The sequence below is a fragment of the Embiotoca jacksoni genome, unplaced genomic scaffold (genome assembly GCF_022577435.1).
Source record: "Embiotoca jacksoni isolate LCO1_2020_lvr unplaced genomic scaffold, fEmbJac1.0.p SCAF_12, whole genome shotgun sequence".
Taxonomy (NCBI): Eukaryota; Metazoa; Chordata; class Actinopteri; family Embiotocidae; genus Embiotoca; species Embiotoca jacksoni.
This window is the reverse complement of record NW_027185252.1, coordinates 8737971-8765769: the sequence shown is the minus strand read 5'-3', so window position 1 is coordinate 8765769 and position 27799 is coordinate 8737971. Positions and strand designations below refer to the sequence as shown.

The window sequence follows — 27799 nt, the reverse complement described above, 5'->3', positions numbered from 1 at the left end:
GTGCGTGTCTGTGTGCGTGCGCGCAGAGGACAATATCCGTCACCTGGGAAACATGTGGACATTCAACACAAAACTCGTGCGAGCACTTTGGATGTTTTTCCACGTGTCTGTGGAGACTCACTCTTGACAGTGGCGGTCCTGGTGCAGTTGTAGAGAATAGCCAGCTCGCCGAACACCTTCCCAGGCCCCATAGTGCAGAGCTTCACGCTCTCCTTCGTCACCTCCACCTTTCCGTCTGAAACACGCACAGAAGATACAGGTAATCCATTAGTGCTAATGCTATTCAAATTGCGCATTCATTTTTCCGGCCCGATTACCCAATTGTGTGCGAGTCCCCCCCCCTCCCCCCCACGTTCAATATGTGCAGTAAAGCAAAGTTTCAGTGATGAAATGGAGTGGATGGTAGTTGTCTGAGGGGCTTTTAAGGCAGCCAGCGTGCTCTTCACTCGCTGGGCTAGAAAGAATATGAGATTAGTGTTTATAGTGTGGGGTCTCCAGTGTCTACTGGCCTCTTACCAAAGCCTGGGAATGGAATAAAAATTTTTTTAAAAACGATTTAAGACATAACACTCAATACCCCACAGACACCGCGTGGTACTAAATGCCTTAAAGTAAAGACTGTTCAATCAATACACTGTATGGAAACACATGAGACTGAGGCAAAGAATGCAAGTATTATTTATAGCCAACGGGATGTATGATTCACAGTCATCGTCCGAATCGGTATCCAAAGCAAATAATACTCTTGCGATAAAAAAAATTTAAAAAAAAGGCCAAACTTTTAATCTCATTCATCAAATAGAGTCCGGTAATGATGGGTTTTCCAAGCAAAAGCGAACCACTAAAGCTGAAACAATACTCCCGCGGAGGTAATGTAAACATCTTCGTTAATCTTTGCAGATTAGGGTGTTGTGGATAACCGTAGTTTGCGGTGCGCTGGGGTTCCTCTGTTGCTTCTCACAGAGTCTGGGCCTGCTGTGCTTCAGCTGAGCACCGCCACAAGTGATCTTCTCGCAGGACTTCAGAAACTAAATGTCTCTTCACCCAATCGGGTTGTGAAAGGCCGGTTTGAAGCCTTGAGTCCGTCATTTTGTCCGTTACCATTTTGTTTTGTTCGTAGCTACCTGTGACTGTATTGTAGCCAAGGACGCGGTAGCCGCCGATCTATACCGACATGCCCTCAAACATACCTCTCTTTGACGCCGGACATCTCGTTTTTTTGTGGAATAATTTTCAGAAGGACCACCAGCACACTGATCAGAAGGAGTTCATCTACCTAATGACACTTTCAGGACCACAATGAGCACATCGGCTTTCGCTTTTCAGACCTGAAACCTCCGTCTCTACGGTCTATGGTCCACATCCACCAGTACCACCGTGTCTCCTCCTCCACTCGGCATCCTGGGAGACTCCGTTTAAGTGGGACTGCTGAGTTTTAGGTTGTTTTATTTTTTTCCAAAGAAATTAAATTAAATTAAATTAAAAGATTGGTGCTACCTCATAACTTTAACAATGCTGAGCTTCAGGACAATTTGTTGGTGATATCTGGCTGTTTCACTTGTAATTAATTCTGTTCCATTTAGTCTTGTGTTGCTGCCTTTACTTGTGCAGGTTTTAGATTGTGTGCTTCCCCCTCACTCCAAAACTTCTCCCTCCCAAAAAAAACCAAAAACAACATTTTAGCACCAGTCACTTCTAGCATAACAGAACTACGCACATGAACGTGTCCGTACCACAGCTGTGTACACTTGTGCAGCGCGGGGAGGCATGACTCCAGCTGTATTTTTCTTCTGACGCTGTAAGCGGCTCTTTACCGTCGTGACTGCAGGGGGTGGCTGCTGCCACTGTGTTTAGACAAGCCTCATCGAGGATGTATGCTTTCCCGGAAACTGCAACTCCAGCAGTGCCATAACTCGGAGCAAAAAACACAAAGAAAATACGTCTGTGGGCTCTCGGCAGCGAGATGATGAGAGCGGGTGAGTCACCGATGAACAAAAACAGTTTGGATGTCCAGGGTACCCGTTGATAAAAAAAAAAAAAGTCCCCCCCCCCCCAAAAAAAAACTAAAAAAAACTCAACTAATTCTTTTCTCCACTTTCTCACTTTTTCCATTTATTTATGGCCGGTAATACATTATCCATTTACACTCAGCATGAAACCACACACATGCAGAGAAAGTCGTCAGTTCTTCAAGTGTGCCACTGACTCACTGGGTGCTCCCCTGTCGTTTCACTGTCCTTGTTTAACTGTGCTTTTTTTTTTTTTTTTTTTATATTTTTTTTTTTTTTTTCATGCGGGACCCCTCCTGTAATTCTCTCTGTTTTGTTTTACTCAAATGAAGAAACAGCTGGCGATTCAGATAAAAAGCATTAGCCGATGTCTTTTCACACATAAACACATTTTTGATTTTTAGTAGTGCTTCTGCATCTTTCATTATTATCAGTATTCATAAGAGGATTATTCGACCGATTGAAAAACATGCACACAATAAGTGTTTATTGTCTTTTTCAATTCCGGTGATTACACGACTAATAAGGACTGAGAACCATTATGTTTTATATCGAGCCGACTGTGACATTATAAAAATAATTGTTCGAGCTTGAAACAAGGAATCTTTTTTTTCACACCCCCTTGAAATCATATTAAAATGTTCAGTTGAAGTAATAATGGCCAAAGTTTTAGTCGTGACAATGAAAAGCACTTTCAAACACGGAAAAAAAATGAAAACGCTGTCGTTCCTTATTCCTCTTCGTTTTCTGCTCTTTCTAAACAAGCTCGTCTTTATTGCTTTCATATACATTAAACGGATCACTCCCTAGTAAGTATACAGCTGAAATGAGGTTTGTAGTGTCAATCTAGCCTTGTAAAGTCTATAAAGACTATAATTAGTGTGCTCAATTTAGTACAAGATAAATGTCTGTAGGGAAGCCTCTGAAAATCGATTGAGCCTCACAAAAAATGTGCCAAACGAATCAGTGAACTGTGTTGAGATTATGATGTGACTCGTCCCCTCTCAAATCTCCTGAGCCCTGATTACACACTACCAAACCCGGTTGTCAGAATGAGACAGAGAATGGATGATGAATAGTTTAGAAGAAAATTGCCAGTGGTTTCACAACAGCTGCCGTGATTTCCCCCCAAAACGACTGCATGTGTTTTGTCGCCTCTCTCTAGTAAAGTGTAGCGTGAGCTCATTGGTCTTTTCTTTTCTTTTTTTTTTTTTTTGCCATGTCAAAATAAACTAATCTAAGCAGTTGGCTGTTGCTTGGAGCCACATTGACTTACGTGGGAAGAACCGGTGCTGGAGTGCAAACAAAGAAAGTAGTGGTGTATAGATAGAAACAGATACAATATATGTCTCCATTAATAGAGACAATCGGTTCCCTTGACAAAAGGATGCGAGGCACAGAACTTCATTAAGTGCAATGAAGGGCAGTCTGATTTAAGTGCGTTATGGCGAGGCATGTCACAATTATTTCATAATCTCCTGACTGCAATTATTAGAGCTGACGACTATCATTTTGAATCATCGCTTTTATTCGTCTGTGTAAAAGCAGCAGAATGAAATGAACAGAAATGTCATATTTCCATGTTGTTTTCCACCGTTTGAAGATTGACACTTTTTAGTGCCAGTTGTTCTGCTGCTGTGATTTAAAGGCACCCGAGTGGAGAATTTGCACCACCGTTTGTTTCTCTCAACGCTCTTGACTTCTCATATTCGACTGACCACATTTTGGTGATCATCTACTGACGGTAACATCATAGATTCGGTTGCGGAGCCAAAATCAAAAAGGAGCCAAATAACTTGATGGAGGAGATTTGTCAGATTTGCAAAAATGTGGCTATGAAAGGCGCTACTTTTTTGATTTGGCATACGTGTACACGGTGCGCTGATTCCTTAATTGTGGCATAAAATGAACAGAAAAACACAATTGGTTTTTATTTTATAATTAGATGGTTTTAATTATGTAAGGACGAAGACGAGCAAACGTTGGGTATCGAAACCTTCACGCCCGACTATGAACGAACCGAATGTTTTCCTGTGGAGAGCCGTGTAATTAAGTCCTGAGAAAGGTGAGTCGTGGAGCGTAGTGCTTGTTTCGGACAGCTCAGTGGCCGCAGGCTGTGAGGGAACTGCTCGGAGATGAAGTAATTCAATTATTCATTCATTGACATTCTCCAAATGATCTGTTTTGAGAAGTTGTTACTCACAAGCTCGCATACACCTTTCCAGACACGCGCGCACGGACACGAGCACATTGTCCAGCTCATTTCCTGCTTTGCCACTCTGCGTTTGTTAGCCTAAGTCCAAATTCACCTCTCGTATGGAAGCGCCATTCAAATCGTATTCCAAATTCAACCACCCAACATGCAAATCTGACCATCTGATATCAAAGCACAGCACGTTTACATTCGCTGAGACGGGTAACAACTGCACACTGGGCTCTGTGTGTGGAAGCAAATTCAAGAAGGCGATAATAAAATGCATCGCACGTGTACGACGTGGACTTCCATTAGGGTTTTCGCTGTCGATACCTCGCAGCTTGTCTCCGTCCCCCTCGGGCCGTGCGGCCACGTTCGCGGCCGATCATTTGGATACGCAGCAGCGCGCTCCACATAGCAGGGGATGAGGACAGACCTCAGACAAGACTTCCCATCTGGCTGAAGATCAGATGCGACTGTGGCTGCATTCCAAATTAAAAGCCTGCTGTCTTTTCGACCGACTTTATCCCACTCTGGTGCTGAAGACTTCTCAGATAAAAAAAAAAAAAAGCAACGCGAATATGCTCCTCCAGCAGGGGTAATTTCAGGTGTCCCCTGTGATCTACAAGGATATCTGACCAGCTATCAACCATTTTCTCTTCAGCGATCTGTTTTAGTCAAAGTGAATCCGTTTTTGTGACGAATCAACGTTTTTGTAAATCTGCCGGAAACCTGTGACACGAGGTTCTCCGCTGCCGCTGCGCCTTGAATTACGGACATGAGCTCCCCTAAAAGCCTACGTCGAGACATTTTAAAGGGAGTTTTAAAACTTTTACAGTTTTAACTTTTAAGTTCAGATTTTATTTCTATTTCTATTTGCAGCAACCCCCGCTGCTACACATTTCCACGCGCGAGCTTCATGTGTTTAGTGGCAGTGTGCACAGAAAAGCAGATCTTCCACAGAAGCCACTGTGTAATTCGAACTCTTGACTACCAAAGATCTTTAGAAAAGGACATCTGTTAATCTCCACGTGGAGCCTTTCACGCCGAAGCCAGTACACTGTGTCTATAAATAAAGTTTGAGTTTCAGAGGTCAGGCGCGGGATACTATTTGATTCTTCCTCCTCCTGTTTCGTTGATAGTTTTAATGTTTGTCAAGCAGCACAAAGTGGACATCAAGAGACAGGATGTGGGGGAGTTCAATTCCCTGAGAGGATAACATACAGCCGCCATCCCATCCTGATGGGCCTTGTTCTTCCGGCACTGCTCGGGGGTCATGTTGCACACTGCTATCCATAACCATTAGAGCAACGGTGGAACACCGACACTTCATCGTTTGTTTCGTCAAGCTTTCACCGACCAAAAAGTGGGGCCATCGCTACTGAAGGTTTCAGGTGGTGCAACACTCAAGTTCAAGGTCAGCAGTGATACGTCTGTGAGGGAAAACTAAAACAACAAGCTCTCTGTCTGACATTTGAATGGTTCGCTGAAGGAAAGGCTGTACGGGAGGAAGAAGGCTGAAGTTGAAAGCTCTTTTGATGGAGCGTGGGATGCATTCGACAGGGACACAAAAGGTTCAGAAAAGTCCAGGGTTTAAAAACAAAATCAACAACTGCTTTTTTTTTTTTCTTTTTTTTTTTTTTTTAATTATGAGAGCGAGATGCAGTTCAGAAATTGCTGTTCGCTGAAAAGGCCTGAAAGTGTAGCTTTTGATAGTACATCAGCGCTGAGCAGTTATATTTGTGTTTTTACCTTGTTTTTATAGAGAACACAATGTAACCCGAACACTTTCAGCAGAGAAAAATACAGCTGGCCAGTTATGAAAAATGACACGTGAATCAATGCCGTGAAGACACATCATAGAAGAAAATTACAAATAAGATGAATAGATCTCAAGGTGAAAGCGGTGCTCCACTTCTCATTCAAGTGATAAGCTATTGAAAGGTCTAGGAGTCAAAACTTTTGGGTTTAAGGCTTTTCAACAACAACCAACAAAAAAATGCAAATTTCTCCTGATCACAGAACTGTTACCAAAAAACAAGGTCAAGTTGTTTTGCATTATTTTTCTCCCCAGTTATACACAAATGAAATACGTTTAAGAAAATACGGATGTACGCCGAAGCAAGAAGAAACAAAGAGAGAGGCCATCGGGGAAGAAAGTAAGAGTATTATGTCATTAATAAGGAAGGACGGCTCAGAATGGCAGAAACTCGTTTTGAAAATTCAAAGCACTCCGGCAGTGGAAATGAAAAAACATAAGTGTTGTTTGTACAACTGCGGGCTGAAAGAATAGTCGTGACGGGATGATACATAGATGCTGAGTACCAAAGCAGAGACGGAGGCATCGGGGGGGAGTTTGAGATGAAGCCGTGTTGTATTTCAATCGTGGAATGTAAATGTTAAGATATTTTCTAACAGTGAGTGGTTAAGTCTGCGTCCTTCACCCGCCGATGTTGGATTGCTATATTTTGGGCGCCACTGCCGTGGCCAGTCTGTTTTTTTCGGCTCGTCCGTCCGTCCGTCTCATTCTCGCGGGCTTGATATGATATATTGTCCATCCCCTATCCTCTGCAGCTCCCACCTGAATTGGTGACCACCTTGAAACCGTGGCGATTGTGTAGGTCCGTGCTGTCAGGTTGAAGATGTGTGTCAAGCACATCTATGTTTTAGAATTCGTAGCATCTCTGCGGCGACATCCAGGTTCGAAGCACTCGTCTACTCTTAACCAGCTTTATTGACCGGAGCGCGTGAACGCACGAGGATCCCTTCAAAGTCTCCGCTGCATATATCGTAGACAGATTGGAATGTAAATTGAGATTTTGACAGGTTGGCAAAGGAATGCAACTGAAAGGCGTTAATTTCAGTTACTTAGTCAGTAAAAATGTTTTACATTTTTGAGCCACTTAAAATTCTTAAAACAAAAAAATAGCCCGGTAAAACACAACGTCTTCATGCGCTGTTTACGTTAAAAACATAAAGCAAACCGAAAATGCAAATATGGCTTAAAATTCAATGAAACCGACGAGCAGACTTATCTCTAACTTTAAGCGTATATTCTTTTCAAACGAGTTTGAACTGATGTTGCTCTTGTCAGTTTTAAAAATCTACAACCTAAATTGAGCTGTATTAAATAAAAAGGCAGTCTTACTTTGAATTAAATAAAAAGGCAGACTTATCTAACACTAACTATCTTCCCGAATGCTCGAATGAGAACCAACTACTGATGTGGTGATGTAGGTTTTGGTCATTACTGTCATGACAGCGCTGGTAGCAAACAGCTACTGCGCAAATGCTGCGTCACTGAAAACGTACATCCTTCAAAATAAAAATGCAGCAGCAGAAGGTCTGCGGACTTCAAAATAAAAGAGATTTGATTTTGAGAACCACCGTGAGAAATGGAGCAAACATGAAGGGAGGGGGGAAAAAAAAAAAAAATGAAAGCCGGTAAAGGGAGAAAGAATCGGGAGGGACAGCTGACGCTACAGGTGAGAACTGCTCAACATCGTATCTTTTTGAGATTAGAGCACTTGGCATCTTTTTTCATTTCATCCGAGACACCCTCGACGAGGCTCCCGGGCCATCGGCAATGTGGAAAATTACACTGCAGTTTTGCACGAGTGGTTTGAGAGACCTAAAGACACTGAACAGCTGGTTTCATCCTTTTTACATCATTTTACCTTGGAGACAGGGATTTGGCCAGAAACGTACCGCGGTACCATATGTCGACTTTTAGATGCCTCCTCAGCCTCACGCTCAAAGTTGCTTTAACTCAGCGGGAGTTAAAGCAGGCGTGAGGTGGGAGATGACAGTCGAATCCATTTTATTTTTTTCCGGAGCTCCTCTTCTATCTCTATTCTCATTAAAACATTATAACGGGCCTGCTTCCATCTCTGCTACTCGTCAAACTCTGATTACAGCTGCTGTGTTGACAAGCTTGATTGATCGCCTCAGCAGGGGGCAGTGAAAATGATCGTTTTGTGTTACCCCCCCCCCCATCAAATCACTGTCGCGTAATTAGCAGTTAGCAACTTCGCCACGTGCACATGCTGTAGCATTTCTTGCGTTCAGACCAGACTCAATTAGACAGCTTCCACATCAGAATACAGATTAACATGGCATCTGAAGCACCGCAATAATGGGCCTCTCTCATTGAGTTACACAGATGCGCACGTTCAGTGTTCACGTGCGCCAAATTACACATAAACGAACAAAGACTTGGAGTTGACGAGCACGGGGGGGGGGGGGGGTCTCCGAACCGTGGTTCGCCAGCTACCAGTAGCTCGTTACGCGTCTCTGAGCATTTTGCAGTGTTTACACGTGTTTACAATCAACCCCTGTCAGCGTGGTGACACTGGATAAGTGAACTTTTGGGTCGGCTGGAGGCAAACTCAGGATATCATCGTGATTAGGGGTTCATCCTCCCGGGATCATAAATGTCTCTTATCAAAATTTCGAAATAATCTGATCAATATTTGTTGAGATATTTCAGTCTGAACTGAAGCTGTGGACGAACAGGTAGCTTTTTCGTATCTCTAACTAACTTTCTTTTTTTTTTTCTGGTTGTTTGGAAACGGCACTTCACAATCACTTAATCTCCCGGGCTCGAGAGATCATTTCCAAATGTGTTTCGTTAACAAGGCTCTTTTTCATACTATTTACTTATAAGTGATTTGTGAAAAACAAGAAAAAACAAACGAGAGAGAGCTCCTTTGGGATTGGAGAGTATATGGCGAGGTAATCAAAGTTAAAAAAAAAAAAAAAAAGGAGATCGAAGACATGAATTTTAACTCTGGAGACTCAGAGTCTGCGGCAAGAGATGAGAAATTTTAAATGAACCCTTATCTCAGAATCCTGTAAACCTTGACTCCAGTGACACTGATTGATGAAATTGGCCTTTCGGAGCTCAAGGGTATTCAGGCGCGTTCATGTAGGTGAGTTAACAATACAAGAACCAAGAGCACTTTCATCAAACTTCAAGGCTGGACATTGTCGCACTGTCCTCATGTCCTCATGTCCTCAGGTGACACGGCTGCTTCGAGCCAGTGTGTACAAAGGCGTCTTCACTTCTGCAGCCATTGCATGAGCGTAATCACAGTATATCTGTGTGTGTGTGTGTGTGTGTGTGTGTGTTGTGGACGTGCTAGTCTTGGGTTGAAGGAAAGGATTTGTCTGTCACTGTAGCAGAGCAGATTACTTGTACCCTATCTTGTATCCTCAGTCTGCACCTCAGCAAACACAGTTTATCCTACCACAGAAGACTCTCAGTATTACTGCCAGTCTGCGGCCACCAACTCCCTAAACACTCACTCACGCAAACACACAGTCGTATTTACAATACAGTATCATTTCAAACAATGGATTTCAAACATTTTCATAATATTAAATTCAATTGATTCTTCTAAGCTCTCTGTTTCTCAGGGTCTGCCTTCCCTTCCTCTTCCTCTACTCCTCATATGTCACACACACACACACACACACACACACACACGCACACACAGCTTTCATCGTCTTTCCAGATGAGGAGCTCACTACAGCGAGTTTAGCCTCAGAGGGGGAATATAGGCTCAGGGATCATTCCCAAATTGCTCATTAATTCTTCCTCTGAGGTGTATGCATGGGCTCTCTGTGGAGAGGAAATGGGGATCAATCTTTATTCTGTGTCTCAGGGAAAACGAAAACAAAGGCCATCATGAACTAATCAGAAGGAGGACGAAAGGACAGTGGAATGGAAAAAATAACCACAGCGAATACAAAGAGGGAGGCAGAATGAAAATGAGGCAAGACGGACAGTTGGGTGAGGAGTAGCTGAGAGGGATAAGACAGAAAGGAGAGGAAGCGACTAAAAAGTGGAAAAGGGATACTGACAGGAGGACAGATTGGGGTCAAACTTGGTGAAAGGAGTGATAGAGGGAAACGTGCATGTCTCTTCTCTCATGTTTGGTCCTTTTGAATTGATAACTTGTCGCCGTGTGAAAGTGTGAAAATGGAAGCGCCAAAGAAAGTGCCGGAGGGAACTACTTGGAGGCGGACAGGGCAAACTAGAAAAGCCACTCGAGTATTTTCACTTTGTGTTCAGGGCAGGTGGTGCTCAGCTCGGTGTAGGTGAGATTATTAGTCTGCAGCGCGCGCGTGCCATTTGCACAGAAACGACGCATTGGTGTGAAGTTTTAATCTTCTCGATACAAGCATTTCAAAATTGGAGGCTTTTGTGTGTTTGTAAATGCAGGTGGATGTTTGCACACCTTCCTGGAAATCAATACAGCTTTATTCCCAATTTTTGCTGCTTTGCCTCCACCCCTCACATCTCTTTTCAGCTGCTTTACATGAACACAAACAACCATTTCCGATATAGCGCTGATCTGTATTATTAGTTTCTCACCAGGTTAATTCTCTGTAAACATCTGGGATTTAAATATGAAATGAAATGACGGCAGCGCGTGAACGCTACGTGATTTTTTTTTTTTTTTTTTTTTTTTTTTTATTGGCTCACTGTTGCATCAACAGTGTCACCAGTCAAGTGGAAAAGCACGCACTGTATACCGGTGTACTCTTCTAAAGGTGAAATTGAATTGATACTTATTTCCCTGTGACATTTGTGGCAGCGGCAGAGAAAAATGTCATCACGCACATGTTTCCTTTAATGACGTGCGACCGGCTTCTCTGCACTTGCTCCCGTTTCATCACCGAGGTGCGGGGGAAGGCGGGGGAGGAGGTGCGGGGGAAGGCGGGGGAGTTTCAGCGGCGAGCGCATTGGAGTGAACAGATACCGGGCTACCGCCCGATGGTAGCCTGAACCTGTCACGATCAGGTGGTAGTCGTGTGCGTCATTCCAATTACAGACCCCTCGCCTGTTCCCCCAGGGGACACCGAAATAAACCTCACCTGGGAGCCTAGTTAGTTATCATGAGAGCCTATGGTTCGTATGCGAACGTCAATTACGGTATCGCATGTCATGTTATCAAAGTCAGCACGAATGCACACGTAGACGTAAAGTCGATTCTTTTTTTTTCTTTTTTTTTTTCGTCTCAAGTTGAAATTGAGTTCCCGGAGATGTCTTTTCAGAAAACTCTGTGCCTCAACAGAGAGTGACGGGTCATTATTTACCAGACTGTATGGCAGACTGTACAATGGGGGAAGTTGTTGTATCGAATGACGGCTGCACGCCGTGTTCTCGGGGGCCAATATAATCTGTGACTCTCAACAATTTTAGGTTGCTGAGCCTCCCCCCCCCCCAAGATGCTACTTTGGCAGCTACAATTGGAAGTCTGCATTAGTTAAGTTGCCTGGCAACAATGCAGTGCAATGGGTTTGTGCACTCGCGTTTCTGTAGCCCGATGTGGTCTCTATTTTCACATCGCCTCATTAATATGCGAATATATCACAATAATTACAAGGATCAGCTGATAGTTTTAACAGCAGCAGCCTCTGGAGTTGCAGCGTTAGCGCCGCAGGCTGCTCCTGGTTTGCCTCACGTACAGCATTGTGTCCTTTCACAGCTATGACACTGCGTCACACTCAGGCGCCCCCGGTGATCAGATCACATCTCGAAGCTCTGCTCAAGATGATAGAGGAGCCTCATCTGTCTTTACTGTGCCTCATTGGCCATTGAGCACAGAGAGCATCTCTCTGAAGAGTCCATCGCACGGCGAGAGGATGAGTCCTTTGAAGCGTAAGAGCACTCCGAGGCTCAGAGAGAGACATTCATTTATTTGGTCTCTCAGAGATTCTTCGGGAAATTGGTCGGCTGGTAGTTTCACCTGCGGTCAGTTAGTTCAGATGGTCGTTAGAAAGCAGATGAAAACAGTGAGTGTCGAGGAGCTCTGAAGATTTGTTTTCATATTTGAGGGAGGGACAGCGCAAGGTGACGGAGAGGAGACGAGGTTCGGGTAGAATCTGAAGGGGATTATCGTTGGATAAAATATGCCATGAAATTGGATGTAAACAGACGCCCGTGCCTCTTACTTGCCAATATTAAAATCATGATTAGTGATATAAGCAAACAGATCAGCGTATGACACTTGCACACCCAATCTACCGCAAGTCTTAAGTGTCACGCAGTCAAAAGGCATCAAATACTGCATTTAAAGGGAGAAGGTAGTATCTCGCCACGGTGGGTAAACATCACGGTTCATTGTTATTCAGTGGTATGTCTCAGTAAAAAGCAGAAGAAAAAGAAAATGACTGTCAAGGGTGGTTCAGCATTTAGCCTCAAAAAACACAGCACATTGTTCGCTGCCGTCATACTCCGACATTACAGAACGCAAATTAAGCCTCGCTTACACTTTAGACTAATTTTTTTTTCAAGGGGTCTTGTGTTTGTGCTTTCTCTAACAGCAGGTCAAGTAATATAATTGGGACTCTATCCAATTTGTGTCGAGAAAATGTCAAATTGTGCGTGTACTCTTAAATCCCCCCCCTCCCAACCCCACCCACACACCCCCACACCCCGAAACCCCAAACCCCTCCACCTGAATAAAACGGCCGACAGCGCACCAATGGTTGCATTGAATATGGTAGCCTGTCAAAGAGAGCTGTCAATGTGCTGGGAGCACTCGGGGGGGGGGGGGGGGTGTTCGGGGCTGACTCACACTTGAACATTACCCCTCTCCTCGCTTTCACCACTGTTCTGCCCTCCGTAAAGCTAATAAAATGTACAGTCACCTAAAAGAGTGAATTATGTTGATAATAATAGTGATTAATATCACGTATGCCCGTGCCTTCCCGGTGAGGCTTTGCTTTTTTTCCCGCTCTGGATGCAATCGTTTCTCATACAGGGTAAAAAAAAAAAAAAAAAAAAAATGTCAATGCCAAATGAAGTACAATTCAAATATATAATGCAACGTTAACAACAGACAACCCGGTAAATTCGCCACGATAAAGAATTCACACAGGATCCCGGTTCTTAACCATCTAAACATATTAAAAATAACCATCTCAAGTCTTATATCTAAACATAACTGCAGCTGAAACGAGTTGTCAAATAATCCACGTGCTGATCATCAAAGAAGAAATCTGCAAAAATTCTTCTCATTCATTAATCACGTCAGCAATTAATAAAACACCCCTATCCTCTCATTTGAATTTCTCAAATGGTAATTTTTCTTGGTTTCTTTGCCTTCTTTTCCAGCCGCGGTTACATGCATTCTTACATGCATTTTTTTTTTCCTGCTCGATTTTAATCGATATTAGGCTCCACGCAAATGTTGCTCATGAATATGGATTGATTGTCTTTAGGGTTTGTTGGCCCGCTGATAAGCTGTGATGGAGATTTTTCACCTTTTGTAGACCAAATGACGAATTGATTAGCTGAGAGAAGAACTGGCAGACTGGTCAATAATGAAAATAAAATAATTACTCGTAGCGCTAAACATAGGATTTTTCAATCTTTAAAGGCGACCTTCAGCTTCGGCACATCAGTCACTTCTCGTAGCTCGTGTGCGTTGTAATGTTTAAACATTGAACTTGAACTGGTTCTGGTTAACGACACAGAACCGTTTGTTCAATGTCATCCTCAAATTTCTTGATCTGACAACTTTTTTTTTTTTTTTTTTTTTTTTTTATACTCGGACGATCACGTGCTCTTCATAGATTTACATTTTGGCCAACGCCAAGTTTTCACTGTCGTTGATGCCATTCAAACTAATCATCAAATCTCTTCTAACTTTTAGCTTGAAACACCATTTCCTTCTGCAAAATGTCCCCGGAGGACAAATAGAGCCGGTGCTATTAGCAAACACAGTTTCATTAGATTAAGTTGAAGGATGACTATGTGAGAAATGGAGGGAGTCTCACTGTCGAGGAAACACTTGATGGTAATTGGGTGTGATTATACTAGTTGTGATCATCATTAGCCACCTGTACGGGTCTGCGCGGATATTCCATTTCCATGGAAACGTGAGCTTTTGTCTCCGACGCAATCAGTATTTTTAAAGAGGGCGGATGTCAGTTTCAGCACAGAGGACGCGACCAAAATTACAACAAACATTCATCGAGGCAGCGTCACCGCTGCTGCGGGCGGGATCCATTATACTTCTGCAGTCCCTGTTTTGTCTGATCTCCCATTATCAGGTGCATATGCAACAAAAGATAACTGTTCTCGGGTAGTTTCAACGCGGAAGCTCTGAAATATCAATTTAGTCTCTCACCAGGGGGAAATAAGTTATGCACTATCATATAATGTTTTTCAAGCGCGAGCCATGATTTAATGCACCGTTTATTTGATCATAATTATCACGGGTGTCAGCGTAGTTTACTCGTGCCTCGTATGGCTACATGATGAATAATAAACCGCGTTCAGTCCCGTGGCAAAACGTTAATGACCAGCCTGCTGCGTCTCAATAATGTATGACACAACTTGCCCGAGCAGTGAACGCTTCATTTGCTGGGAAAATGATGTGCGCTGCCGAGCCGACGCAGCCGTGCGTTTGACACGGCGAGGCGCGGTCAGACGTCCCGTCGTCGTGGCTCGACGAGTCAAGAGATCGCGACGGGCTTCCGCGGGCCGCGGCGCAGAGTCGTCACCCCGGCGGGCTCCTGCTTTTAACGTTTGTTTTTATGCGAAGCGAGTCAAGGCCGCGGACAGTTCGAAGTGGAGACTGCAGGCGGAGGACGCGCCGGGTCACGAGGGAGACGAGCAGAGGGGAGTGGAACAGAAACGAGTTAGGAGGCAGCCGGAGAGGGATGACAATGCTCACTGAAGATAAATATGTTAAGGCTGCCCGAGGGATTCAAAATGGGAAATAATTAACCAAAACATTTGATGTTAGCGGCATATGACCACTGCTGGATCGAAGCCCTCTTCCCAATCATGTTGCTGTTCTTTGCTCGGTCACTGTCAGAGGAAACCGCAAAGGCCCTCAACAATTATGTCTCTTACAGGATTGTATCTTTCCTTTCCTTTCTTTCTGTCGCGCTGAAGAGGAGCCAATTCATCACGTCGGTGCGACACTTGGTCGTTTGTTACCTGGCATGACGAGCCACCTCTGGTACAATCGTCTTCTCAGAGCCTTTGTCACAGGGAAGGACTGAAATCGACCGACTACCTGCCTAACAGTTGACCGGTGTTCAGCAAGAGACCACCGATTCTTAGGCTCGGTATCGAAAGATTTTACCCGTTTCCTTTTTCCTGTTTTCATCCACAACTCTTGCCCTCCGCCAGGCCACAGGCGCAGTAACCAAGGATGCAGTTTCTAATTTCAAATTTTCAGCTAAATAAAATTACAATCCCTTATTTCGTTACAGCGCCCAACACTTCCCCAAATGCCAACATTTCATCTCGGTTACCGTTGCACAGTCTGGGTTTTGCATTTGATTTGCATGATGTCAGTTAAACTCTTTTACATATCCGACCTCTCTGACACAGAAGGGCAACAAGTGACGTCGTTTTTGTAACACGGACGTGACAGGAGATCTTTCCCTGAAGTGAAAGTACCAGTAGCACAATCTAAAAATACTCTGTTATAAGTAATAGCGCATTTACTTGCATCCGCAGAATGACAATTATTATATTAAAGTAAATATTATTTCCCCACTGAGTATCGTGAACGTGTCCAGAAGCTGTCGGATGTCCGCACACTGTTTTGTTGTATCTTTCCGATATGGAAAATGCTGCCTGAGTTTAAAGAGAACCAAGTGCAGAGTATGTTTTCACAGAATTATAATTTGGCAGTCAAATTGAACGAAGAGAAAAAAAAAAAAAAAAAAAGAGTCTCTCTTCGTTTAGCCCCGCAAATCTATTTTTAACGATGTCTGGCCGAACGGGGCATCTGGGAAATGTCTCGCCAACCCAATAATAAAAGGAGGTGGCCAACAATAGAGGCAACGATCAATTTTTGTGATTCATTTTTCCTTCTGAAATCTTAACCTTTAAATGCCAGTGTCTCAGAACCAACCAACACGATTCAAGTTTCTCAGTTTCTTTATGCTCCTTCAGCCTCTCGTCGTGCGGCCATGTTGTTTAGGCTCTGAGGAAAGTATTCAAAACGAAAAGATGGTTTCATCCTTAGTTTCCGTGCAACTGTAAGTCAGGGTAATGGAAGTTCTAAAGGTTTCAACAAGGAGTTGAGTAGCAGTGTTAATTTTAACATCCTGTATATGCCAGTGTTTTATTCCACTTTATGTCTGAAAGTCCAAGTTCACCTCTATATAATGTTCAATTATATTTCACGGGCATTTGACCGGGGCCATTTTCCCTAAGGTCGAATCTACTGCCAGTGACGACGGCTCCCTGAACATTTTATTGCGGTGTCACTTCAGTATCGCAAACCGTGCTGCCAAAAGCAAATCCTACCAGCGCCCGAGTGCACGTTGTGCTGTTGTTCCCGTCATCAGAGCTTTCACACTCTCATTTTATTAAAAAAAAAAAAAAGAAAAAAAAAGAAACTGAAAATAAACCACATGCTGAAATGACACGTCTAAAAAGGAAGGGAAACTAAAGGACTCAGCGGGCACACAGCATCACACAAAATAAAATCAACGTGACGAGTGAATCATGCAGCATCACGATGTGTTGTTGCTAGTTGCTAGTGTTGGTTCATCACCCAGCAGAAAAGCCATCAATAATGCCCTTTCATTTCTTACCCATGATGGCCATGATGAGCTTTTGCGAGACAGATAAATCCCAACAAATCCTTTTCTAGAACGTAGATTCATGCACTTCTCTTTAGAGTCCGTCTACTTTTCCCACCCGCAGTTTTCATTTAAATGGTTTCGTGTCTCCGTATTGTTCCTCTCTGCACGTGTGCTTTTACCTTCCATGACGTAGACCAGCGAGCCCACATCGCCCTCCTTGATGATGCAGCTGTCCTTTCCGTACTCCACAGGGTACATGCAGTCCACGATCTCTTGAATCTGCGACAGCTCCAGGTTCTTCATGAAGTCATTGTCCAAGATGGCCTCTTTGATCAGATCTTTGGACCTGGAGGCGAGGTGAGACAAAGTGAGGCCATCAGGGTGCAAGCTCTGACTTGTACAAACACAAAAATTCACAAGACACTGATGTCTCTTTAATGTAGAAAGACATAAAGAGACAGAATAAGAAACAAAAATCTTGCTCGAGATCAAAATAAGCTGGAAACTTTACTGAATGATGCCGCTCTGTTCGGCACGTTGCTTTTTTTTTTTCTAAAGCAATCACACTCGAACCGAAACAGCGCCGTGGCGTTTTAAAAACATTTTCTCATTTCAAAGACATCAAGGTGACACCTTTTTTTTTTTAATTCCCTCCAAATGCTGGAGCACGTCAATAACTCGCAAAAATCCGTGCTAATGGAAGCAGACTGTTTCCCATTCGGGGCTGCTGCGCTTCTGAAAGCTAAATCGGCCTTCAGACTACAGAGTCATCAGGTCATTCCGCAGGTACGTATTTCGCCGACGACTCTGCAAGGAAGGAAGCAAATTGTAAAGCCAACATGCGGTTGTCAAGGCGCGGGAGTGCTTTGTCAGGCGGGCTAAAAGGAAGAGCCGGGCAGACGGACAGGCAGACGGGCGCCGTGAGAGGGGACGTGTCAAATTATTTCGCAAGAGCAGACTTCTTCCGATGCGGCCGATGTGGCGCGGAGGAGCGATATTTGCTCGTCAGAGGTGCCCGACGTGTTGACGACGGGCCGGATGCAGCGAGACCTCGAAACGTCAAAGCGAGCGCCTGTCTGATCCCCTCGGATGCGGAGAAGTGCCGAGAGATGGCGGAGAGGTTCTGAGGCGGGCCGGAAATCCTGATCGGCGAGTCGGGACCGCTCTTTCCTCGGAAGCATGTCGTCGCCGCAGTCTTGAGTTGCCGGTCTGAGAGTGCCGCGTGGCTGTTTTTTTTTTTTGTTTTTTTTTTAACAGCGAGGTTAGTAATACGCATCGGGGTTAAGGAGAGCCCTCCCGCTGAGAGGAGACGCCTTCATGGACCAACTTATTAAAAACACAGAAAGGCATCCCGGTCGTGGGAGTCAAAGGCACTGCCTCTTTCCTTTCTGTGCTCTGGTGCCCTTTTCACAAACCCATTTCTCGGTGCAGTGTTGACGCCGATCACCTGAGGAGCTTATAGCTAAAAGGGCAAATAACGCGTCGGGCGTCTTACGAAGCAGCGCTCCCTCCACACACACGGGCTTCTCTACCCTGCTGCCAGCCTGCAGCTGAGATCTCCAACAAACCACGCAAACAAAACTTCAAGCTACGATACCAGCAAGTGCTCTGGCTGTTTTTGTTTTGTTGGGGGTTTTTTTGTTTTTTTTTACACGTATACTGAGCACAGTCAGCGTCTTACTTCTCTTCACTCTTCATTCGTGTCACCTTTAAGGTCACACGAATGCTTCTCCAATAAATCGAGAGACGCAGTATCAAATCAGAGAAGAGACAGTGTTGCCGTTTCAGATGAAAAACTGCCAAAACTGCGAGATGAGAGATGCCAATCTCCCCCGAGAGGCAGCTACGATATCTGGCACATAAATCCACAATTCCAACCAGCATGTACGAATTTCAAGTTTTGCACCGCCAGGTGAATTTTTTTTTTTTTTTTGGTCTTGTTTTGAGTCCAAGATGCGGAAATATCAGGAGCCGGGTTCTTACAAGTTGTGTTTTGCATCCAACGATCATGAATTTTGAGTTTGGGTCTCAAGACGTGTGCAAACAGCTCTACTTTTCACGCGAACTGAAAAGTCAATTGCCAACGTTTGGTAGTTGACACTTTCTTCTGGAAAACCCAGACGACTTTCTTTAACTGTTTTTAAAAGTACAAACAAGCAGAACAAAGTATGTCCTACCTTATTTCTCAGGGATGGTTTATTTTCTGGATTAATATTCTCATCTCTGTGACAATTCAGAATCCATTTTCCCCCTAAAAATGCATGTACTGTATATACATGAACTTTGTCAGTGTCTTTATCCCAGCGTAGTCTCGCATCTCAATTTACGGATATGAGAAAGACAGAACAGACTGCAGGCTAACAAGCATTCACATTTTCAGGGTTTTAATTGCCTTGAGCTTTTGGACAGAGCTCCAACAGAGCTACCTGGATGAGCCAAAAATTCATTGTTAGTGATTTTTATTCTGCTCTTGAGAGTCAAAACATGCTCCTGCTGGAAAAGTTTAAAAGACAAAATGAAGACGTTGTGCCCGTTTTGAAATTCCCATCACACAATCTGTGTTCGGATGTGAACTGTGGCCCTCAAAACCTCCCTCCTTTGTCAGCAGGGGAAGAGAACTTGGATTTAACGTTAACAGCTCTCATGAGGTTTTTGGGAAGTTTTCAAAACAGGCCTAATTTTATGCCGAGCTAGCAGATTCTCCTCCTAATTGACTAACAGGAACAAGCTGGGAATCTGTTGTTTTCCCAAAGTCGACCTCCATTGGTCTGGAAATGAGCCTCATTGACCTTATGTCCGTTACATTTACACCCAGGAGATTTCAGTCCTGATCACGCACATCGTTGAGCAACATCTTCCAACCAGACCCTTAGAAAAACATCGCCTCCCTCTCCTTTGTGAGGATGATATGTTTGCTTTCATCCACGAGTGAAGTTTGGGCTGAGCAAGTTCAGCCTTCCTTAAAAGGAGAAAATATGCTCTTTTACGAGGAAAAAAAGAAGAGGGGTGGCAGAAAAGTGGGAGAGGCTACCAGAAATAAGAGGCAGACGGAGGGAGAGGGATGGATAGCAAGTACAGAATGCTCTACAGGCCTAGTAAAGAAGATAAAGTGGGTGAGAATGAAAGAAAAAGAAAAACATTTAGCCAAATCCAACAGGCGTTATCACCACACTTCAACAACCAAAACAAAATGAAGCTGTAATGGAGCTCTTTTAGCCCATGAGGCCACTTATGTGTTTGATAAAAAGAAGGAAAAAAAAAAAAAAAAATAAAGAAACCTCTTTATTTGCCGTTGAGCAACGACAACAAAACAAAAAGTTAGACGAGTCAAATAAAAAGATGTTGGATTTAAATAAATTGCACTCTATCTAAGGAAAACAATTAACGATTGTTTTTTATTGAACTATTGAATAGTTCAATTAGAATAGTTTCAAATAGAATTCAATTCTATTGAAACTCTTCTATTGAACAATTGAACTTATGCCAGTTGCTCAACAAAGAAGTCCAAACAAATTGAATAACGATAATGTTGCTGAGCTAATAAGAGAGCAGCGCCCAAACACGCTCCACTCGTTTGCATTCAGCAGTCTGTCTGCTTCTCAATCTTGTTTTGTTTTTTTTCATGAATATGCTTATTAGAAGAGAGATATTACAGAAGATTAAATGAAGAGCTCGAGAATGTGCGACACACTCTCAGCAGGGTATCTCAGTATCTTTGACTTTGCCTGCGAGGAATTTCATCAGAAACTATTCAAACCCGGTGTCACTCATCGCCTTTTCTTTGAAAGGTCTGAAATACTCAGGACAATCTGATACTCTTATATGAACTGATACTTATATCGTTATCCTCCATTCTGGGTCTTGCTGAGAGTGTCTGAAAAATCTCATTCAATAAAAGGCTCAGGATGAAGATGATTATCGTAATGGAATTGTCATTCTGGTGGCCATCACTGTCCTGCTAATCCAAGCCAGTGTCCATGCAGGAACTCACAACAACAACAACAACAACAAAAATCACACCAGAAAAGAGTGTTCTTTCTATGTTTTGGTTGACACACAGAGAACTGACAGGTGTAACAAAGATGAATGGCCCTTCGCTGCTCATATAAATACCCCCCCCCCTGCAGTTTTTGAGTCTTCTTTGATGAAATCCTCGGAGGTTTGTTTGTTTTGCGTGTCAGCGGAACAATGACGTTCACATCTGACACATCTGATCTCAGTGCAAAATCTTAAAGGTCTATTTTTTTTTTTTTTTTTTTTTTTTTTACTCGCAAGCTTGAAACAGCAGCATGAGAAAAGAAACAGTTTGTTTAACGGTATAAGTGAAGTCAAAGTCGATAATATCCCAACAATTTCAATTTAAACACTATTTTTGCTTTTGTTGTGTGACTTGAATGTCCCACCATGCATTTTGAAGCCAGATTTAGTTTTTTACATTCAATTATGTCCAATTTTCAATGTCCTTGTGGACTGAACAGTAGATATTATCTCTCTCCACAAGGAGGAAACGATGCTGGTTCAAAATAACACAACCTCTAAATTCAAACTCAACATAACAGCTGGATTATTTCATAACACAAGGCTATTTTAGTGCCACTTTCAGTTTGAGATCCAGACCTCCTGTTGCAGCCCAAGTTGTGCAGGAGAGAGTGTTTGATTGAGAGTTTGCAGAGAGATGCACAGACGAGGTCCAATCACAGGGTAAACATGCACAGAGAGCTTGTTAAGACTGTCTGTCACAGAATCAGCTTGTATAAAATAGGCACTGGTACACAGAGCTGCCACCGCTCTAAAACTATAATTCCCTGTCCCTGATGGCTCTTAATTTCTGTCATGATCAGGATTATTAATATTCAGCTTTTGATCGTTGTGCTGCTTGATGACTGTCACCAGTGGCAGGATAATTCTAGTTCCCTCATTTTCATAATAAAGACAACATGTCACATGTTCCTTAGATGTACTGTTTATGTGTATGCATACATGTGTGTGTGTGTGTGTGTGTGTGTGTGTGTGTGTGTGTGTGTGTGTGTGTGTGTGTAGAGCACCACTTCATCCAAGCGTACGCTACAGGTGAAGTCCCTGCTGCGCCACACGTTACGCACTGGATCAGACATGTGACAAAGGGTGAATGGACTCTTGCAGCGCAACAGTTAATGCAAAGCAATATTAGGATCATTATAGGAAGTAAATGTAGTGCAGTCAGAAGGTGGACACCTACTGTGGGCTTTTGGGGTAGAAAGGTAGTGTGACATGGCTAAGATCCTGGATGTCGAAGGCTGTGGGCTCGGCCGAAATCGCCTGTCTCTTCGTCCGCTGATGCTCTTGCAGCTCGTTCTGCTTGTGGACCTGCTGGGTCGCCGGTTTGATAACGGAGCGGTATTTGTCCAGCTCGTTCTGTAGTTTCTGTATGAGCTCGTCTTTCTGGTCGAGCTCCAGTTCCAGTTCGTCGATGAGCGCGTCTCTCTGGCGCAGCTCCTCGATCTTCTCCTGGAGCGCGTACTGCAGGTCGCGCAAGGTGCCCATTTCAATCGGCGGCAACGTGCGACTTCCCAATAAGTTTATCGAAAGGTATGCAGTCGAGTCTTTAACCTCTCTCCTCTACCTCGCCGCTGAAAAACTTTATCCGGCATGAACAGCTTGAGATGATGCAGCTCCTGTTTCTCCTGAAGGGGATCCTTCGCAGCTGTCCGTCACAAGCAGATTGGGGATTTCAGAAGAAGTCTGCTCGGTGGTTGCCAACGTGAGCCCGTGAAGCGTCTCAGCTAGTCACGCAAAGTTTACTGTCTCTGTCGTCCTTTCTCTCTCTCTCCCTACCCCTACCTTCCTCCCTCCCTCCCTCGGCGATGTGACAGCGGAGGACCGTCCTCCCCGAGTGCGTCAGGCTACGACCCGGAGAGGAGGCACGGCGAGAAGGGCGCCTACAGGAATCTGTGGCACAGTGCAGTCTGCCACTCCACAGACGCGCTCGTCTCACATAAATAATGGAGTCAGTGAGAAAGCCACTGCCATCATACCTCAGTAACTCTCGCCCTCAGGCTGCTGAGTTACAAATGGATGAACAGCGCAGCCTTAATGGAAGTTGAGTGTGATGGAAAACCTAATGAATCTAAATAAACAACGCCGTTTTCAATCAGGGAAGGAGGCTCCTCTGCTTCTGTTGCGTTGGACAACTTTCTCTACATTTGAAAAAAAAAAAAAAAAAGTGCAAATATTAGAAAACTGTAATCCCAATTTGAATCCAGCTGATCGTTTACTGTAAAATATCACAGTGGAAACGATTAGTTCCAACTTTTTGACAAATCCCTGTCCAGCAACTATTACAATTCTGTGACAGATTCCAAAGTGGAGCCGGTCAACGTGCTACAGGTGAAACGTTATAACCTCAGAGTGTCAAACAGCAGCAGCAGACGTGGAAATGCCAAAGCTATTGAGGCTCACGGTCCCCTCGCAGCAGCTCCGCATTCCTCATCTCATCTGGTGTTGTGTGCACCGGGAGCGCCGCTGGTGTCGGTCCACATTATCCCAATGAGTCATCTGAAGCGCACAGAACAGCATTTGGCCTCGTGCACTCTGGACAAATTCAGGGGAGGATATACTGCCAAGGACAATCTGATAGGACGCGGAGATAGTGAGGCTAAAATAGCAATTACTGTGCTGAGAGGGTGCCGCAGCACAGACACAAGAGTGAGGACAGAAAGCAGGGGGGGGGGGGGGGGGGGAAACGAGGTTTCTGGGGCTGTGAGGATAAGTGATTCTGATGTGAAGGCATCAGGCATCTTTTTTTTTTTTCTGACAAAAAGCATGTCAACAACCCTGAATGGAGCCAGATGGTCCAACAAAAGATCGCAGCTGCCCTCTTGTGGACATCTGTGATCATCTCAGGCAAATATCAAGAGGGTGGCATCCAGGGGCCTATTCCTCACAGGTCGGTGATCCGGCACTGCAGTGAGTGATATTTGCTTCTTGGATCATCCCAGCAATGGCATCAAGAATTATGACGTTTATGCCTCGAATCAGAAGAATTACAATAAGTGATAGTGCCAAACAATATAAGGATCTTTGATAAAAAGAAATGTAAGTTTCCACAGACCAAATTTGAGAAATAAAAAAACAAATACAAATGCAAATGCATATCAGCATCAAAACACACACAAAAAAAAACACTAAACCTGTTTGCAGACATCACTGAGGCTAACTGCAGAGTTCAGCTCTCTGTGATACTTTAAACGAGACAAAACAACTGTGAAGAACATCTGTTCAGCAACCAGCACAGCTAATTTGCTGTTTTCCAAGTCATTAAGATAAAAAGCGTTGTACATATTTTATCCGAAATATTAGTTTTCTTGTGCTCCTCTTTGGATACAAACACCCAATTTTCAAATGAAGCCAATCCGGCATTTCACCTTTTGAGTTAATAGGAACAATATTTTCTGTTATTTATGCCAAGGGAAAGGCGCAGGGCCTGAAGCTCGGGCAGCAGCAAAGTTTATTTCATATCAGGAAACTGCAGGTGCCTGGAGAATTTTTTTTTTTTCAGGCTCTCTCTGGTCCAGTGTTGACATCCTCCCATCATCAAAAAGGCCCCCCCCCACTGTCCTTCAAAGCACCTCTGAGCTTTAAATTTCACCTCTCTAGCCATCCAGCTCAGCCCTTTTCCTATGCAGATCAATAGAAACTGGATCCGTTGCTTCATGATGCGGTAATCGGAGGAGCGGGGCGGGCCGCCGCCTGGTGCCACGTCCTGACTCCGATGGGGGTCACACCGTCTCCGACCCCGCGGCCACGGGGGCTCAGGTGAAGGCCTTTCTCCACACACAGACAGCAATCGTCTCAGTGGTGCTTTGCACAAATGCAAACTGGTTTACTTCCGTTGCTATGGTCACATGTAATTAGCCTCATCAGCCCGGGCATTAGACTTAAACCTAATTTGACCGTTTTCAGAATGAACCCTGGTTCCACGGGCAGCTTGACAACAGACGATCAGCACACCTGATCTTTTTGTTTTTGTTTTGTTTGTTAGTCATTATTTTTTTCAATGAACCTGGACTATTCAAGACACCCAAACCTCATTCAATATATTTTCAATTCTTGCCTCAGGACTCTTTCTGAGGACGTTTGAAGGTACACTGAGCAACAAACAGCTAATGAGTTCAAATGAGGATTTTCCCTGTTTGCAGTTTATTAATGTAAATGAGGACTGGAAATTGTCCCGCCATCTTAATGAAATTAACCCCATTTTCTGTTGCAGTAAGTGAGTCAAGAGTGATGTCAGCTGTGTCGTATCAATGCAAGAAGTAATTTATCCTGATAGAAATCGGAGATGAGAATAAATCAAAAGTTAAACACAGAGTTTGTCAAACTTTTTCTCAAACTGGAGTGAAGCGAAGTGGAGATTTCTGTAACTGTTAAGGTATAAAATCCCTAATAAGGAGCAGCTAAAAAAAAAAAAAAAAAGGTGATGAAGGAAGCATATGGCCCAACAAAGCGTTTTCTAATGGAGTATTAAATATCCTCAGACATGCACTTCGGGTCCTCAGCGTCCAGCTACTAAAAGCCAATAATGCATCGCACTTCCTCCTGTCTGTGTCCTCTGGGACTGCCATGATGGATCTGATCAATTAGGAGCTCTTTCTCGAGCTCGCCTTGGAGCTGCGTCATCGGCCCCCAAGAATGAAAGTGCTCGTCCATTCATGCCAAACCTCCCAATGTTTCATTTAGAAAATAAATAAGATAAGAAAAGAGTCAGAAAACAAGAGTGGAAATGGGGCACTGAAGAGCCACAGTAACCTCTCTGTGTGTGTGTGTGTGTGTGTGTGTGTGTGTGTGTGTGTGCGTGCGTGCGCGTGCGTGTGTTTGCGCGCGCGAGCGTCTAGAGTTTGTATTGCCCATCCATTTCCCCCCCCATTCCTCTTGAAATAGAGTTGCGCTCCCCCCCCCCCCCCCCCCCCCCCCCCCTAATAACAGAGTATCGATTCATAGCTTTCACGGAGAACATTTTGATCCTGCCGCTGAATAAGAAAAAAAAAAAAACACTCCGAAAGATATTTTTTTAAGGTGAGACGCGGAGCAGGACACACGGGCGTAAACACAGAGCACCAAAAGTACCACCGCCTGCTGAAACTGTCTTACCAGTCGGACTTGGCATATTTCCGAAACGCCTGCCGTGACAGGTCCTGGTGCGTCTGAGGCTCCGCGGAGATGCCCTGCGCCCTGCGGGTCCTGGGTCCAATAAGTTGAGCGCTGGGCAGGACGGACTGACATTTGTGCAATTTTCTCTTCAGTTCTTGAATCTCGTCTTCCCGGTCCGCGAGCCGCCTCTCCAAGTCCCGTATCCTCTCCTCCTTCAGCAGCAGGATCTTGGCAAAGTCGTCCTCCAGCTCACTCATTGTTGAAATCTGCGTTCAACTTTGCTGCGATTCTCCGCGACGTGGACAAACCGATTAACTCCCAAGCACTCGCGCAGGTTTCGGAGGAAAAAAAAAAAAAACAAAAAAAAAAAACCGGACACAAATCCACCACACACACACACCCCCGCCCACCCACCCACCCACTCACTCTCTAAATGCGCGCGGGGTGATGATGCTCCGAGAGTCCCCTTCACTGCCCACTTGTTTATTTCAGAAGGGGGAAAAAAAAAAACAAAAAAAAAAAAGAGCAAAAGCGGCGCTTAAAGCCTCGGAGCGGGCGACTGATGGAGCGGCGCTACGCTACAGTCCGCCAACCCTCCGGGGAGCTGCTGCTGCTGCTGCTGCTGATCCTTCATTGAGAAACCAATTTACACAGCAGCTCTTCCTCTCGAGAGGACGCGGGCAGGCCGTCAAACTGGACGCTGAAGAGCCGGAGGCAACTCCTGCAGTTCACCGCCTGGCACGCTGCAAACACGCCACAGAGGAAGAAGCCCGGTGGTGGCGGTGCTGCTGTTGCTGCTGCTGTTCAATATTTGTTTACCATCTATCTGCACAACCCCGAGCCTCCTTTGAGCGATAAGAGCGCACACCTCACCTCCCCGACCTATTGTAAAAAAAAAAAAAAAAATCAATTGGAGCTGCCGCACCCACAGCTTCATGGGACAGTGGAGTGTTTGCAATGGTCACATTTTATGCGTGTTGTGAGCGCGCATCAGTGAAGTGAAAGTAATCCCGCTCTGAGGCAAACGACCCTTCTATCCCCCCCCCCTACCCCCGCAGCTCGTCTTGTAGCTCGTGTGATTGGTCTCCGGTGTTATTAGAGAGTTGAGCACTTCTGCACATCGACGTTTTATTAGGATGGAAATATTTCACTTTTAAGGTTTTGCTTCGGTGCTTCAGTTACAGAACCCAGCTGTGTTTACCGTCAGCCATCCGCAGCAGCTGTGAGGAACGACTGATAAACAAGGCTGCTGCTGCTGCTGTGTGTGTGTGTGTTTCAGAAATCGGGTTTAAAAACGGTGTTTTCGGAGTATGAAATACGGAGTGACTTGCTTGCATAAAAAGCGAAAGCTGGACCTCGCTCGGGGGTCCGTTTGTGCCCACAGGAGGTCCTGGTCCCGTGTGGGCAGGTGGTCATAAAAGACAGAATCTTCTCTTTGTGAGTCCAGAATAGATTCCACAACTTGGCTTTTTTTTTTTTTTTATTGCTATAACAGCCCGGCCGATATCATACATAGGTCATTGGGTAAAACAAAAATTAAATCAATACACAAAATAGTGTAAAAAAAAAAAAAAAAAAAAAAAAAGCAATTAAATCTCGACTTTACTCTGAAATAAGTCTGAAATTAACATAAAAACGGATGACTCATTGTTGCACACGATTAGAATTTTTTTTTATTTTTTTTTTTTTATTTCATGCATCCAACTTGAAGTTAATTACAAGAAAAGATTCTACCTGTTTTGTCTTGCTGACTAATCAGTATTACTCTCTGCTGCAACAGTGCTCATCACTTCCATCCTCGGCGGGTGCCGTGCAGACTGAAGAGACTTCAGTAATAGATCATCACTGTAATATTAATCATTGAACCCAGGCAGTCATTTGTATGCACCATTTTTTC

General features: G+C 44.2%; 1 protein-coding gene across 2 annotated transcripts; it reads right to left on the bottom strand.

Annotated features, from left to right (window-relative positions):
* LOC138194985 (cGMP-dependent protein kinase 1-like) lies at positions 1–26266 on the bottom strand. 2 transcript variants are annotated; one of them, XM_069144040.1, is made up of 3 exons: positions 25903–26266; positions 16953–17119; positions 1–235 (listed from the first exon to the last, which is right to left on the bottom strand). In XM_069144040.1, exons 1-3 carry the CDS (start codon positions 26157–26159, stop codon positions 63–65), a joined length of 597 nt encoding a protein of 198 aa, XP_069000141.1. In that variant the 5' UTR covers positions 26160–26266; the 3' UTR covers positions 1–62. The 2 variants fall into 2 exon arrangements, with proteins under 2 accessions (XP_069000141.1, XP_069000140.1); XM_069144039.1 differs by lacking the exon at positions 25903–26266 and adding an exon at positions 21992–22588.
* Positions 26267–27799: the final 1533 nt, after the last annotated feature.